Source organism: Mytilus californianus, unplaced genomic scaffold, assembly GCF_021869535.1.
Source record: "Mytilus californianus isolate M0D057914Y unplaced genomic scaffold, xbMytCali1.0.p SCAF_9, whole genome shotgun sequence".
NCBI classification, from domain to species: Eukaryota; Metazoa; Mollusca; class Bivalvia; order Mytilida; family Mytilidae; genus Mytilus; species Mytilus californianus.
In genome coordinates, this window is record NW_026262745.1 from 48,899,330 (window position 1) to 48,915,709 (window position 16,380).

The window sequence follows — 16,380 nt, forward strand, 5'->3', positions numbered from 1 at the left end:
AAAGGAAGGATAAGAAGATATGTTGTACATTGGTGTGTTAAGTTGTTAAATAATATCAACTTGACTAATATTATTTCTCACCAGGATCTCCTTTCATTCCTGTAATTGAAAACACAGTCGATCTTGAATTATATAGGATAACAAATTCAACATTTATATATAAATTTTAGATAAATTTACCAAAAAGATTCTTTTTCCAAACAAATGAAGATAAACATTTGAACAATCTAGTCCTGACCAGCTAAATAATACTCTGATTTTCTTTTTATCTTGATGCCCGTAAGACTAATGGTGAAATCATTAATATAAACTGTCTTGAAGCAGTCCGTCTTTAAAGATTTTTCATTTATATTAAGTTTCGCTTCTGTTGGTTTTGATATAAAATAAAATGAGGTTTGTTGTTATATAAATCCTTTTTAGAAAAATATGTGATAACAAATTAATTCGATAAGTTATTTGGTTAATAAAGCAAGGACAAATAAGAAGATATGTTTGACCATAGTGTTTTTTCTTTTATAATGATACAAACTTGACTAATTTTATTTCTCACCAGTATCTCCTTTTATTTATGTGATTGAAAATACAGGCGATTCTATCATATGTAACATAACAAAAGTAGCAATTATTTGAAATTAAAACATCGAATGCATAATAAATCATGTATTGCTACTCTTCAGTTGAACATTATAAATTAAATAACGATTTAAGTTCAGCTCTGACGTCGCTTAGAATATCTCTCTCATACACATGATACAGGAAATATAGTCACTACTGAATCATACTGTTAATTTAAAATTAGTCTTTGCTCCAATAAGTGTTACAATCTTTTCTTTAATTGTAGTATAAAAGAAACTTGAATAATTTAGTTTTTACCTGTGTCTCCTTTATCTCCCTTCGGTCCTGTTGTTCCTGTAATTTAAAATACAGTTGATTTTTATATGTTGAATGTAGCAAACAGTAATCGTTGTCGGTTAAAAGAGCATTGTTCTGGCTATACATTAAATACCAATTACATTTTAACAATTAAGATGATCGATTAAAGGTTCCACTAACAGCTAAATGAAGTTAATATTGAACAGTTCAGCCCTGACCAATAGTACTATATTTGTTGTTAATTGAATCGTTTTCAGGAAATTGTCTGCTAAGAAGTTGAGTTTACAGATAACTTGATTTAAAAAAATCAAGGATAACCAGGAAGATATATATATATCATAGTATCCTATAGTGTCTCACCTCCTTTGTATATATGTATAATGCGCGTAATATTACTGTGCAATACAACATCATTCATTAAATACCAATTCAATTTTATCACTGAAGATATTGAGTATAGGGTTTCACATTCAGCTTCAAGCATTGATAACTATATTTGCAAATGATGCACCTTTTTAAATCGAAAAGTACCCTTTTTATGTGATACACACATAGTATAAAAGTAAGGGACTTAAGACATCATTGATGTATACGGATTGCAACTAGACAAAAAGATTATCTGCCTTAGGAAATTGAATATATAAACTTAAGTTTGAACAGTATAGTCTTAATCAGCTAAAAACTGTTTCGTAACATTTTTTTATTGATGCACACTAGCAAAGTACTTAATCATCTTGTTCTAAATATCAAAATGATACAAAATGATAAAAATAAAAAAAATGTTGAGGAACAATGTTTGGCTGATCAGGACTATACTATATTAACTAAAGTTAATATAGTATAGTCCTGATCAGCTAAAAAGTGTTCCTCAACATTTTTTTTATTGATGCATTCTAGCAAAGTATTAAATCATCTTGTTCTAAATATCAAAATGATATAAATTTTGATATGTTAATTCTTATCAATATTTATCTTGTCTCCTTTTATTCCTATTGTTTATTCTTTTGCAGAGATTTAAGGAATACAGATTTGTCAAGTACAAAACCAAATGAAACTTAAAAGGATGATATATATCTACAATGATTGAGGTTCATGGAAAACAAAGAATTTAAAGTACTGTATTGATTGTAATAAAGATTACCAGTTGAATATCACTATGACATGGTGATAAGAGCAATGCTATTGACATTTAAGTGTGATGAAAATGAAAATGAAGAATCAGAAGATTTAATGAAACTTTTGATATCAACATTATGTATTTCGTAATTGATGCTGATAATGAACTGAAGAAGTTAAGGTTTTCACTTTATCAAATAAACCAATATTTATACCTCTCTTAGAAAATCTCTTAATAAGGTTTTTATAACAATATAAAAACAAGTTCTTATTTACCTAGTTAAATATTATTTTGGTTAGTTTTAAATCAGGACCAATTAATTTGCTTTCAAATAATTTGATTAAATGTCTTTAATATACTATGGATTAATGATGCATATAAAACAGATAAACATGTTTAACCCCGCCGCATTTTTACGCCTGTCCCAAGTCAGGAGCCTCTGGCCTTTGTTAGTCTAAGTCTTGTATGTTTTTAATTTTAGTTCATTTATATGTTTTGGAGTTTAGTATGACGTGCATTTTCACTGAACTAGTACACATTTTTATTTAGGGGACAGCTGAGGACCACCTCCGGGTGCGGGATTTTCTCGCTGCGTTGAAGTCCCATTGGTGGCCTTCGGCTGTTATCTGCTCTTTGGCAGGGTTGTTGTCCCTTTGACATATTCCCCATTTCCATTCTCAAATTTAACATGATACAATTCTACATCAAAGCAGATATGGTTTCTAAAAAGATCCTTTACACATTTGACCGCTTTCTGATCCATTTTAATTTCAATGTATTTTATACTTCAATACAGAAGGTCCAGTTATATGGTTTCTTTTCTAATCCGGAAAATCTGTTGTTTTATAAAGACTTTTTTTGCAGTTCGTCATCTAAAAGCCGTAAAGACCATATGACTATTGTAAATAAGTAAGTTAATTTTATTCAAAATTAAAAATAAACTTGAGCTTATGAAAGCGTTACAATCAAGTATCTGGAGTTTGAAATATAAGTTCAAGACTAACCCCCCTTTTTATTCGTATTCAGAGTGTTTTATTTCAGAATTCATTGAGACATTCAAGTATAGAAATGATAAAATACCATATTTTAATATATTTTATTTTTCATTTCAAGTCAGAAGTTATTAAAATACCGTTTATTTCATTACTGTCACTTTGATACCGTTAACTGTAATAATTTGGATCTTGATGGTTTGATGTCGCCGCGGAAGGACTTGTTCATAATGCATTAATAAACTTGGCATTGACGCATCCCGTTAATGCTTATTGATTACTTTAAAATTTGGCATATTTCTTCTTTGGGAGCTTATAAATATCTAGATTTTTGTTTCTTGTTTAAAAGACGTTCATACTTTTTAAATTGACAATGAAGCTGACTGTTGGTATAGGCACGACAGGATTGTATGTCAGCTATATTATTTTATAAGAGAAAAGGACAAATCTTAAAAAAGAAACAGCTATTACATAAAATGTTATATATTTATCTATCAAAAACAACTTTATTTTCATTCATTGATTTACTTTTATTTTTAGGTCTGCCGCGCTGTTAAAGATAATACACCGAAAATGCAAATTATTTTTACGATTTTTTTATAAGTAAATAGCAAAATTAACGTAGAACAGCATTAACCTACCTGCGTCGCACGTTGCTTCACATGGCAGACAGAGTTCAGGATCAGAGGTTATCGTTTCAATTGTACCTTAAAAAGATGACATAGGATAACAATATCTTACAAAATAGCGTATACTCTTGAATAAATAACATTAAAGTGAACTTGGTTGTACAATATAATTTCAGTGAAAGAATGAAAAAGACATGCCAATCGCTTGCACAAGCCAAATTAATATCTTTTTTTTTTCGCTTGCACAAGCCAACTTAATATTTTGTTTTTTTGGCAATTCTATATCATCAAAATACAACTTAAGATTTCTTTTAAAATATGATAATCTGTCATATTTCTTGTAATTTATAATTTTTCTTCATTAGAGTCGATTAAGGATGTTCAAACTTCACTTGTTTTTGAATTTTTGTTAGAAATTCGGAATCCTCATGTTCTATTCATGAAGTGCCATTAAAAATGTTGGCCGCTAACCCCTACTTTTACGTTTCATAATTTTATTACATATATGTTAAAAAGCTATATTTGAAAATCTAACAAAGTCCTTGATATTGTTTCAAAGATTTTTAAAGAAAAAAGGTGCCAATGTATATGAAAAATCTAGAGAGAATCATTCCCACCCACTTTTTCAATATCTTGAAAACAAGGACAAGGATCCTTCATTTTTTTCTGCTTGTTTAGTTCCGTTATTTGTGTACGATCAATTTAGAACAGCCTTTTAAAAAGCTTGTTAAGTTGAAACATAGGAGCCAACATCCGCAAAAGCTTGATTGTGTGTATGAATACTTCAAAATTGTCTTTTTATCGTTGAGATGCCGTGTCATTGGTGCATACCCCACATCTCATTGTAATCTTATTTGTAAGAAACTAGTTAAACTCATCATAGATACCAGGGTTAAAATTGTGTACGCCAGACGCGCGTTATATGACTCATAATACTTTCTGGTAAAATATTTATCATATTATGCTAAGATAAAGTAGAGATTTTGTGAAATGGTAAAAAATAATCAAAAACTTTAAACAGTAGAAAAAGAATTACAACTATAACTTTTATATTGAACTCTTACTGAAGCCATGGTATATACAATTTTATTAAAATTGACAGTAGTATTGTTTTAATTATGAAAAAGAAATTTCATTGATAAAAATGTGTTTACATTTTCTTGAGTGATTATATAAGATTTCTTAAAACCTTCATGTATTATATATCAGAACATAAGTTTACTGACTGAATTTGTTTGATTAACAGTAATAATTCTTAGCTTTTTTCTATTTTTGAACCTGTCGTATATAAAGAACAAACATATGAAGTCCATTCTACTTATTTCAATGATAGAACAACGTTTGGATATCAAGAACTATGTAATATTTGTACTTAACAGCACATATGCTAATTTAAAGGAGTGGATATTTTATGAACTCCCGTCCAGCATTAAGAGGAACTTCACAGAATCAATAATTAACTGAGATGGAGGAAAAAATGGCCAAACTTCTTATGACAGTATACAAATGAAGATGTTCACAATAGCATAACAAAAAAATCCGTATTCCAAACAGACTAAAAAAACTTTAGGGGTCAAAGAACATCAAAGCACCCAGCTACAAATATTTAAAATTGTTCTCATCTCATAGATGCAGTTGTCGGCGATAGTATACACATGTGTCTTCCAAAAATCTATAGAAGTTATCTTTAGTTGTCCTTAGTAGGAATAGTATTACGAATCTTAATATTGATGTTAAGAAGCTTACCAGGAACATATCGTTATATATCACTATGTCTGTGACTATTTTCAATGTCTACAAACTGTGACACACAAAGAGTTTGAAGTTGAGTACCAATTGTTAACTTTTATATATAAATCCATACCAGATTTTCTTAGTTCCCGGAAATCGCTGTCAGGTATCGTCTGTGTAAACTGGCAGTAATCGCATGCCGGGGTAGTACTGACATCTGGCCTTGGGATCGGTGTGTAAATTCTTTCAGAATTTGCGTTTTGATTTGTATCTAAAATCAAAATTATGAATAAAATTTAATGGTAATTAGGTGGATTAGTTGTCATGTTTCTTACCCACACATAATGATATGTAGTTTAACTATTATAACTAAAATTATTACGGTTTATTGAATATCTACTATATCATTCTACTAGATACTTGATGATAGGTCAATAAAACTCGTGGACTCTATTAAACCCTGGCCTCAGATCTTCTATCAAAGTGACTTTTCCGAGATCGGCGTGAATCAAGTCTAGCTACAAAATCATGCAAGCTAATGGTAGCCATAAGGTAATAAGATTGATTAAAACGTATGGTACTGATTTCCAAGTTCATGACACTTCTAATTCAATTTCTACAGAGACAAAATTAAAAACAATTATTAGCAGCCAAAACTGTTACGGTCAACTTTGGCGAAGAGAAAATTACTAAACTATTGTAAAAAAAGAAAAACGACGAAAGAAAAACAACAGTCTACTACACTTCATATAAAACCAAAGACTTTGCAACACAAACCTTATAATTAACCGTGGTTTATCTCAGATGCTGCAGATGTGTATTCAGTACCTACTCCATATGTTGCACCCGTCGTTTTGTTATAAGTCTGACTTGGCTATGTTACAATCGAGGAAAAGAGAAAAGATGTTGGAGACATACATTTGAATATATCAATGGTCATTTGTGACACAGATATGTCCTTACGATTAATCAGATCAGATGGCGTCTGTAAATTTTCAATTGGATGACTTCGACTTAACTACTAAAAACCCATTGTTCAAAAGCTTCTTTGTTTCATAGATGATGCAGAATATGTTCCTAAAGAGAGGCGAAAGATACCAACAGGAAATTCAAATCCATACGTCGAAAAATAAACTAACAAGGCCATGGCTAAAACGAAAACGATCAAACAGACAAACAGACCAACAGACCAACAGACAAACAACAATACAAAAGCGCAACATAGAAAACTAAAAAATGAACAACGCAAACCCTACCAAAACCTTTGAGTGAACTCAGGTGCAATCGAAGGGTGAGCAGATTCTGCTCCACATGCGACCCCTGTTGTGTCACTCCTATATTTACAAAGGCAACACGGGGGTTGCCACATGTGGAGCAGTATCGGCTTACGATTTTAGGTGGGGTTCGTGTTGCCCAGTGTTTAGTGTAGTGTTTTGTATACTGTTGCTTGCCTTTCAGTCTTTTGCTTTCTTTTTGCCATGGCAATGTCAGTTTTTTTCGACTTATGAGTTATAATGTCTGTTTGGTACCTTTCTCCTCTCTTGTAAGCAACAAGCTCTGGAATATTCTATCAACTTAGAGAATATATTCTACAAACATGTTTTATTCAGATCATTATGTACAAGCGGCTTGCTTCTGGGCAGACCAAAAATTGTGTCATCTTGAACTTAGAGCATCAATACGGTGGATTTTTTTGCTGATAACGTATTGCTAACGTGTTGTGATTTTCCACACGGATTGGGATTCTCTTTGTAGCTTCATATTATATATATACATATTTTGTAAAACGCCGGATTCTTACAGTAGCCTATTACGATAAAATAAAAAGAAACTTGTATTATTCTTTGCCATTGACAATGTATTTTAACATAAAAATACGTCGTTTGATGACTATGTTAATCAAATGCCTCACATTGCACTTGGAATATAAAATACCATATAAACATTTAGAACTGTTTGATATCGTGACTCACACATAGAAATTGATACTCGCACGATAACTAACAATTTAGACAATACGACTCCAATTGTAAAAGTATCCATTATGGATCTGCAATCAAGCGCAAGGCTTATAGTGCTGAAAACGAAGCTAATGTATTGATATGGTGATTTTGATATCTTTGGACTGCTAGATCTGACTACTTTTTTTCTGCCCCTAATTTACCGAAGGTTGCGTTTAATAAATTTCTGAACTTGCTGCAAAGAACGCAATTAAAGTAAGTATTGAAGAAGAGTTGCTTAACCTTAGAGCCAAAGAGATAAAGCAAAGGGACCAGTATACTTAACCTACTTGATATGAGTTCATAGGGTTCTGATTGGAATAATTGCGCAACATTCTAGTTTTTAAAGTTCCTTTTTTTACTTGTATTATTTATAATGATGCTGAGCATTCAACTTGTCTAACTTATTAGACTTAAGGTTTTTGAAAATCTCCTTCGTTAAGTTTTACTGTTTTCAATAATTCCAAGCTGATGTATTCGTCGACTGATATCAACATCTGTTCACAAGTCACCGTTTTGCCAAGATTTCAATTTTTTTTATTTTTAAAAAATCTTTATTTTCCAAGTTTATTTCTTTCTTAAATATGTTTTAAGGAATGAAGGAAACATTTTTAGGTATTTGCGTACGTATAATGACATTAAATGTCTGGTTTTGTCTCAATGTGTTCAAATATTAAAACATACGATACACAATATTGAATTAACTAAACAGAACATAATACGCGGTTAGTCATAGTTATTAGATGCTCATTTTAGCATTGTATAATTACCTAACTGTATTTGTTATTTTGTCTCCGTTGTATTTATTATCTTGTTTGGATTTTGAGTATAGTATAGACACTTAAACACTGAATGTTGACATTAAGAATGTGACTGTGTTGCTTGGTTATTGGTGTATTTTCGTTTTCAAATGTATTAAGTAGTCTTACCTGACAGGAGATAGTAATATAGCTCATCATCAGATAACCTTGTGATCTTCATACACATATAGTAGTACTGTGTGGTAAACGTATTAGCATCAAAATATTGTCCTCTAGAAATATAAACTATTAAATATAATTGCTAATATAAATCAGTATAAGTTTTATTACAAATATCCTTATCTTTCCTGTAATAGTCTGAATAATTCTTGTTGATTGAATAGCAACATGTAGGCGAACATCAATAACATTAAACAACTTAACACGCGGGTATGAAGTTCGGACAATAAGCCTGCCCTTTGCCCTTTGATACTTGAAAAGAAACAAAATCATATAAACTTCGCCAAGCCAAACATAAGCCAAACATTGCATACTTATATTTACGTCATTTGGTCTCTGCCGGATAGTTGTTTCATTGGCAATCATATCACATCTTCCTATATGTATATAGCAGTTTATAAAAATTATTTCACATATGTCAATTCAAGAATAACAATAAAAAAAACTATGAAGCAAAATCTCCTTTTTCAAGTATGTTTAAAGAATTGCATTGCGACATAATTGATAAATATGCATACTCAAAAACAAAGACGTTTCCGGTGCTGTGAATACATGTGTGATCCTCAAAAATTTCACCCAGTAGCTTCCCATCCTCGTAGCTCTGGAGAGGTTGTCTGGAATGTTATGCTTGCACCTTTGGCCACATCAGTCCATTCACCAATTAAATATGATGGAAATGTACATGCACTTTCTAAAAATATCAGACGCAGAATTAAGTTTGATTTATTGTAACAAAAATAAATGACAATAAATGGTATGCATATTTTTAATAAAGCTTTGTTTTTATTCTGGCACGAAAAAAATTCTGCATGCTGGAAAATTTATTAAATTGATACCTCAACTGTTGTTAATCTACCAAAAAAGAATAACCACAACAACAACGAAAAATAAGTTTTTCAACCGTCTTTGATTTTACCTGTAATCTATTGCCAATATTGTAATTCTCATCAAGACATTCTCAATATTTTCTCAGTAATTGACTTAATACACAAAACGAGGGAAATATGCTTAGCGTTGAATTTGATTTCTGCTTGACAATGAAAATACCACTAGAAAACGAAAGAATGCTTGAAAAGGGACAGGAATTTAGCCTTGCAACAGGTCACTTACGAATCATTAAGAGAGTCATTACAAAAATTCTTGAACGTGCAGAGCGTAATACTCGCTATGCGGTAAGCATCTGATTCAATGTCCCCTTTCCGACCATAGGTAGCTACTTAATTATTATACATCCTGAACAGCCAATCGGACACCCTATTTAGCAAAGGTTTCACCGTCGTACAGAAGAAGGTTAAGGATGACCAGATTATATACCCCAGTCAACCTTTAGTGCTTAACGCACATAAAAAAATCACAGTTAAAGAAGATGGTTTAATGTAAACATATATCAATTTAGAGCGTTTGATTCTTGTATTAAAATAACTTTTTTTTATCAAGTTTATTTTACCCGAATGTTGGAGAAGACAAATACTTAAAAAAAAACATTTGAAGGTATAACAACCAAAGTTATGTTGCAAGACTGTCAAAAGAGTCTACTGTTTATTAACTGAGATAACATATCATTGTAATGAACGATGGAAACGAATTTATATTATTTCACAACCCTCAGATTACCAATGACAGATTATATAGATGAACAACAATAAACAATGTTGTACTGTAGCAATCTCTATGAACATACACTTTATGCACAAAGAGCGACAACAACCATGAATGAAATGGTTTTGTTCATAAAAGGAAAAGGAAATCAATGAACACTGACATAATTTACAGTGGCACATATGCCAATAATTATTTGTTTATAAGTGTAATCCCATGCAATTCTACCGATAGATGACTTGTAACAAATTATATCATTCAGTAACGACATATTGTGTTAACCATATCAGACTGCATTTGACTGCATTAAAATCCGAAGATGTTGTAAGCATCTGTTCATTTCATTTTATGAAATGGTATATTGTAAATTTATTTTAATTCAATATACAATGTTACAAAAGATAATAGATAAAGCACGAACTAAGAAAATTTCATTGATAAATATAAATTGACAAATATCAAATTCAATTTAAGAACCACCTTAACTAAAACGATACTTGTTTTCACACTTTCCTATTGTCTTACAATCATAAGACTTAAAACGTTGACCTATACATACGAACAAAACAGGAGGATACTTTGTTTTGTTTTATCTCAGAAAGAACATACTAAGTTCTATATGTACTATATGTATAAAAAAAAAATTTCTAAACTCTAAAAATATATCCATGTAATTATGACATACGTAAACCAGATTACGTCTGCCTTGTATTGCAAAATAAACACAATATGTGTAGAATGTGTAAAGAATTTAGACAGATAGATGACCAACAGGGTGCAACCGAATATTATATCTAATTTACTGATCAAAGGATTATAGATTCATCAATCATGACGTACATAAATAAAAAACAATAAACAGAACGCATTTTGTTATTTGTTTGTAAGTTTGAATGCGTATTTCATAGTTTGGTGTGCGGTATAGGTTTCAATCGTTGTTGAAGCCGTACGAACGGTGACCTATAGTTAAATATAATTAATTTTGTCTCTGATGGATAAGTGTTTCATTGGCAATCATACAACATTTCCTAATTTTATGTTTGGGTAATGACTTCAAGCTGAAGATGATCGATCTATTGATATTTGGATTATGCGATTTAAATGTGGTGTTCAATGAATCTCTTAGGTCAACATCATAATCAAAGCTCGTAATTCAAGGTTTCAGTAAACTCAGTATGGAATCAATAGAAAAACTAGAGGCTGCATATTCCAAATAGACTATTTTTATTTTTATTTTAGTAACAATCATCATTAATGTGGGAGGTGACTGAATATTTCGGCCACTATGGCATATTAGTAGATCAGATTCTGCCGATCGGTTTTGCTGTTTAAAGTTTCTATCTATCTATTATAGTTTTCAAGATGAAAGGCGAAAATACAAAACATTGGAAAAAATCGTCAATAAAGGACAATAACTTTAACGCAGAGTCTACTAACTATTTTGATTAATATAACTTATTTGTAGATCTTGTCCTGCTTATCATTTTTGCGATACAAAACGTTTCCATCTATATATACAGTTTTCAAGATAATACGCATGATTGTAAAAATTGGAAAAATTGTCATTAAAGGGCAATAGCTTCAATAAGGTGTCGACTGACGATTTCGATCATTTGACTTATATATAGATGCTGTCGTTTTCATCATTTTTTTTGTCTATTTGTTACAGTTTTCAAGATAATGGGCAAAAATTTAAAACAAAATTGGTAAAAATCATCGTCTAAAGGTAATAATATAACTTCTATAAGAAGTCGTCTGACAGTTTTGATGTCAATAGACAGAATGTAGATCTTATCATTCTGAACATTTGTGTCACTGTCAGATTTTCTCTATTTATAGCGGTTTAAAATAATACACAACAATTGCATTTTACCCCTCTGTTCTATTTAGCTATGTTGGCCATGTGTGTTGACAGGCAGGGTCATCAGCCAAGTTTTTAAACTAGATACCCCATTATGTGATTGTGGCCAAGTTTGGTTAAATTTGGCCCAGAAGTTTCAGAGGCGAAAATTTTTGTAAAAGTTAAAGAGCGACAGACAACAACAATGGACGACGAACACCAATGCAATTTATATATAAAAATAAATAAATTTGTATTAATATATGTACATTGGAACTCACAAATCGTATGTCTGATAGTTTAATCCTTTAATTTATAAAATTGGCACTATAATTATCATCAAAATAATTATTTTTTCATTTACCTAACTCTATTTGCGTGCTTTATGCAACTTTATTAAAAAATATGAGCACTTATTTTTTTAATCTTATTTCATTCATTCATTCCATCAAATTTCCAAATTCAATCTGTTACTTGTCTACAAAAAAAAACATCTTTTGTTTCATTTTTGCAAACACCATCGAAGTTATTGTTTTGAAGATTTGTCTTTTATAATCTCTCAGGAACAGAGCAAATATGAATCATGAGTTGTGCATGCACATGAGCGGATGTGAATTAAGAAATAAGTACTTTATGAAAAACTCATTTCCCTAGATAGTAGTACACACTTGTATTTCACCCTTAGACTGCCATAAAAGCCAGGAGCATTATTCGTCTATTAAAAATAAATAAAAGACTAAAAATTATACTTGCGTTTCTATTGCATACAGGTAAAAGAAAGATGTGTTGTTGTTTTTTTAAGTAATTGCAGATGATGTTAAGTACGGATATAGAACCATTCTAAATCGTGTTCAAACATAATTTAATTTGGTGGGTTTTTACTACATTAGGTAGGTGAACATTTTCATTCAGAGCTTTGTCAAATCTTCAAAAGTTGATGATCCTTGAAATCACAAGTCGCTTTCTTGTAAAATCGCAAACTTGCAATAGGGTCATATGTTTGCATTTCTTAGATTGAATAAAGAGTCCGAAAAGGCTACAGAGTGAGAGAGAAGGGAGGTGGGTGGTGCACGACCTTTCCTTCGCAATCTAATATTGAAACATTTTTCATTACAAAATAATTACTATATAAACTTTTTTGGAAATATCGAATACGCAACCAAATCTCTAATTCATCCGTGTTTGAATAAATTTTGTTATTGACAGGTTTCTAACGATTGTAATAATCAATTAATTTTCCCATAGGCGACAATGATAGCCTTGTTCGAGATACAGATTTAGAAAGTTGATTTTTCTTAACGAAACCTTGCTAGAATTAAAGACAAATTATTCGGACAGTATTTTTTGGTCCAAAAAATATAGGTTCCCGTTGCTTTTCTTAACGAAATTTGTAATTTTCTCCTATGCCTATCTATTTTGCACTTAAAAACACGTGTCTTATCCTAGCGTTGAAAAGACATCTCAGTTCCGTTAGGGCTAAGGAAAATAATTTATTTAGCCTTTGGTATAATGCAGAGTGCACGAAGTCTCTAATAATAAAAACAAACGGGCGCACATATCGACCAATCAGGATTAGCCATACTCTTAATTCTGAATACCATGTTATCTTCATAAAATGGCTGCGCCCATAAAATCTAATAGTTTATTGTAACCTATATGCAGTTGATTAAACATCAGTTTAATGTAGGCGTGGCAATCCGTCACCTTTATCAAATCAGCTGTCCTATTAGACAAACCTGTGTGCGATGATGCTTGAACACTGATAATTTGAAAATCAAAGTTATTGTGTTGCCACTGTCAATAGTAACCAGAATTTATATTAAACTGCCAAAAAATGCATTAACCCTCTTTGAAATAGATTATAGAAATTTGAACACGTTTAACAACAAATGAAACCTGTTGATCTCAGAAAAACTTATATTGCAATAATGTGTACGACTTTTATCCTTGATTTATGCGATCGTATATCTATCTGTCTTTCTAAAATACTGTGTCAATGACAATAAGTCGCTTTCATATACGTAAACACTCTATGAATAAAAGGAGATGCAATAGATACGCAAATCAACAACACAAATAATCAAACGCCGTCAACATAAGATTGTCTACAAAATATGTCAATCTTTAGATGATTTCGACTGAATACCAGTTGCGAACTTTTACCAGGACTTTTTCAATTTTAAATACACACTATTATTATCAAAGTTATCACATACGACATACCCTGGTTATTTTCTTACGTGTTGACAGATTATAAGCACACATACCTCGACCGTGTGGGCATTGTTCAAACAATACGACCGTGACATAAATAATTCTATGTAATTCATATGATGCGTCGTATGTCACAAATAATAGAGGTAAAAAAGAGTAAAATACTGATTTTCACAAAGTTAATTTTCTTGACCATGGGCAATAATAATTCGAACACTTAATTCAACCAAACTTTGACTCATAAAGGTGCTTGTAACATTGATTGATTGGTGACTGTTTTACACCGCATCAGCAGAAAAGGGTTATATCGTAACGAGCTTGACATGTAACTTAAAAGACAAAAGAATAGAAACAAAAATGATAAAGCTAATGAATATATCTATAGCTATTGTTTTATTTTTGTTATGATTGTTAAAGATGTTACACATTCATAACAAAGCAAATTCATTATGATGCATATTTCATCATATTTACATGACGAAAGAAGTAAAAATATCTCCGTGAACATAAAGCTCCTCTATTGTCTATCTAAACAATGAGTCGTAAAATAAAAACATCTCCTCAGAACGGCTACTTATATAATTACACTTATATGAAACAAACATTAAAAGGTCATATTTTTTGGGGGAAATCGGGGTCAAAATGTACTCGTTTCTACATGAAGCAATCCAAGGAACTCATCTTTTTTGTATTGTATTCTGTCTCTCTAGAAAGCATACAATTCAGTAACACACTTAACATGTTTCTTTACATCTCATTATAACAGTTATTATAAAACATTTTGATACAAAAAAGAACAAATTTAACTGCATTAGTTAGTTTATCACGCCTGCAGGATTTGCTGCTGAAAGAGGTAAGAACTTTCCCGTGTTTAGTGTTGTTACAATTTTTCATCTACATATAGTCGTTACTTAATTATTTTCATTTTAATATAAGAAATTTAACTTCATAATCATAAGTTTCCTTACCTATCACATTATCCAATAGACCGGATATTACAGCAACGTAAATCACTGCTGAAAATGGAACATGCATGCCTTGATTATATTCTGGTTGTTATTTTACTAAAAGTGGGTTATACTTTTGTCTCTACTAATCATGACGATGTGGCTAATTTTATACCTCAAAATTAGCTAGACACGTAAAAGTTGCCATTTCATTAGTCCTCATATCAGCCAATAAGATATTCATGTGGGTTAAGTAACAAGTACTTTAACAAAAACGTATTAAAACAGGCAACAGATGGTGTCTTAGTAAATAACATATTCCGTTTAAGTGAAAACGATTGCTAGCAATGCAACTGAAAAAAGTGTTTATAGATTTAAAATTAGAAATATGAAAGAAAGACAATATAATTGTTTGAAAAATCATCTTAACACATGTTCTGTGATTATAATAATATTACAATTGCCAATACTCACAAGCATTTTACCGGTCGTTTCCAGTAATAATTGTATCAATGGGACCGCACAAAAACTGTAACAAGGGGCTATGTATAGCTACATGTCGTGGTTTCATCGAACAAAGTTAGTCAAAATAAAGAGTACATCGATACGGTTGCTGGCTTTGTAGAATGTAAGACACCAAAATGTAATTTTTTTTATTACTTTTCTTGTAAGCAAAACAAACCTTTATAACTTCATCATCCAGATGATGCTGGTTCATCATGCAATTATAGACTATTTTTTATTCTTTAACAGGTTTAATAGAGATATGGTTATTCTGCTTCAATATCATCAAAGGACATTTCCCAACGAATTAGATGTAAATGGATAAACGTCCTCGAGTAAAAGGGCCGTACATAATCTGTGTATCACTTAGTATATGAAGATGGCTTATGACGACACCGTGTTTTCAGTCTATTCGAACGACATCAATCATTCTCAGTCGAGTGGCTTGAGATTGAGAATTATCGCAAATAATTTTGATAGGACAGTTGCCAACACATTTAGCAATGCCATGTCATTGTTAATCGATTGCCAGATTATGATGTGAACTACTCACTATTTCAATATTAAATGTAAAAAGCTTTACTCCGATCATTTTTTTTTTTATTGTAATTTATAAAAAAAGAAATGTTTGATCCAAACTACACCAAAGAACAAAATACTTTATTAGATATTATAATGAACCAAACAAAGTGAGAAATGACGAGCAAAATGCTTTATACGCTGATATTTTAAATGACAGTTGTGACGAGTGCCTCATCTTGAACAGGGTCTTTACCCTTCTAGAGCACCTGGGATTACCCTCGGATTTGTATGGATTCATGCTGTTCGGTCATTAGTATATTATGTTATGTTTTGTAGACTGTTGTCTGTCATGTTGTCCTTTGTCATTTTCTTTTTGTCATGGCGTTTTCAGTTTATATTTGGTTTATCAGATTGAGAATTCCGTTTGTGTCT

At 31.1% G+C, this 16,380-nt stretch overlaps 1 protein-coding gene across 1 annotated transcript in view; it reads right to left on the reverse strand.

Moving 5' to 3' along the window:
* Window positions 1–15,640, reverse strand: part of LOC127715941 (collagen alpha-2(I) chain-like) — a 100,858-nt gene extending 85,218 nt beyond the window's left edge. Inside the window, exons 1-7 of the mRNA XM_052222048.1 lie at window positions 15,605–15,640; window positions 13,498–13,555; window positions 8,899–9,013; window positions 8,272–8,375; window positions 5,476–5,613; window positions 3,624–3,689; window positions 874–909 (exon numbers count right to left, since the gene is read on the reverse strand). Of these exons, the coding sequence (XP_052078008.1) occupies window positions 874–909; window positions 3,624–3,689; window positions 5,476–5,613; window positions 8,272–8,375; window positions 8,899–9,013; window positions 13,498–13,555; window positions 15,605–15,640 (553 nt within the window). The remainder of the gene's footprint in view (window positions 1–873; window positions 910–3,623; window positions 3,690–5,475; window positions 5,614–8,271; window positions 8,376–8,898; window positions 9,014–13,497; window positions 13,556–15,604) is intronic.
* Window positions 15,641–16,380: the final 740 nt, after the last annotated feature.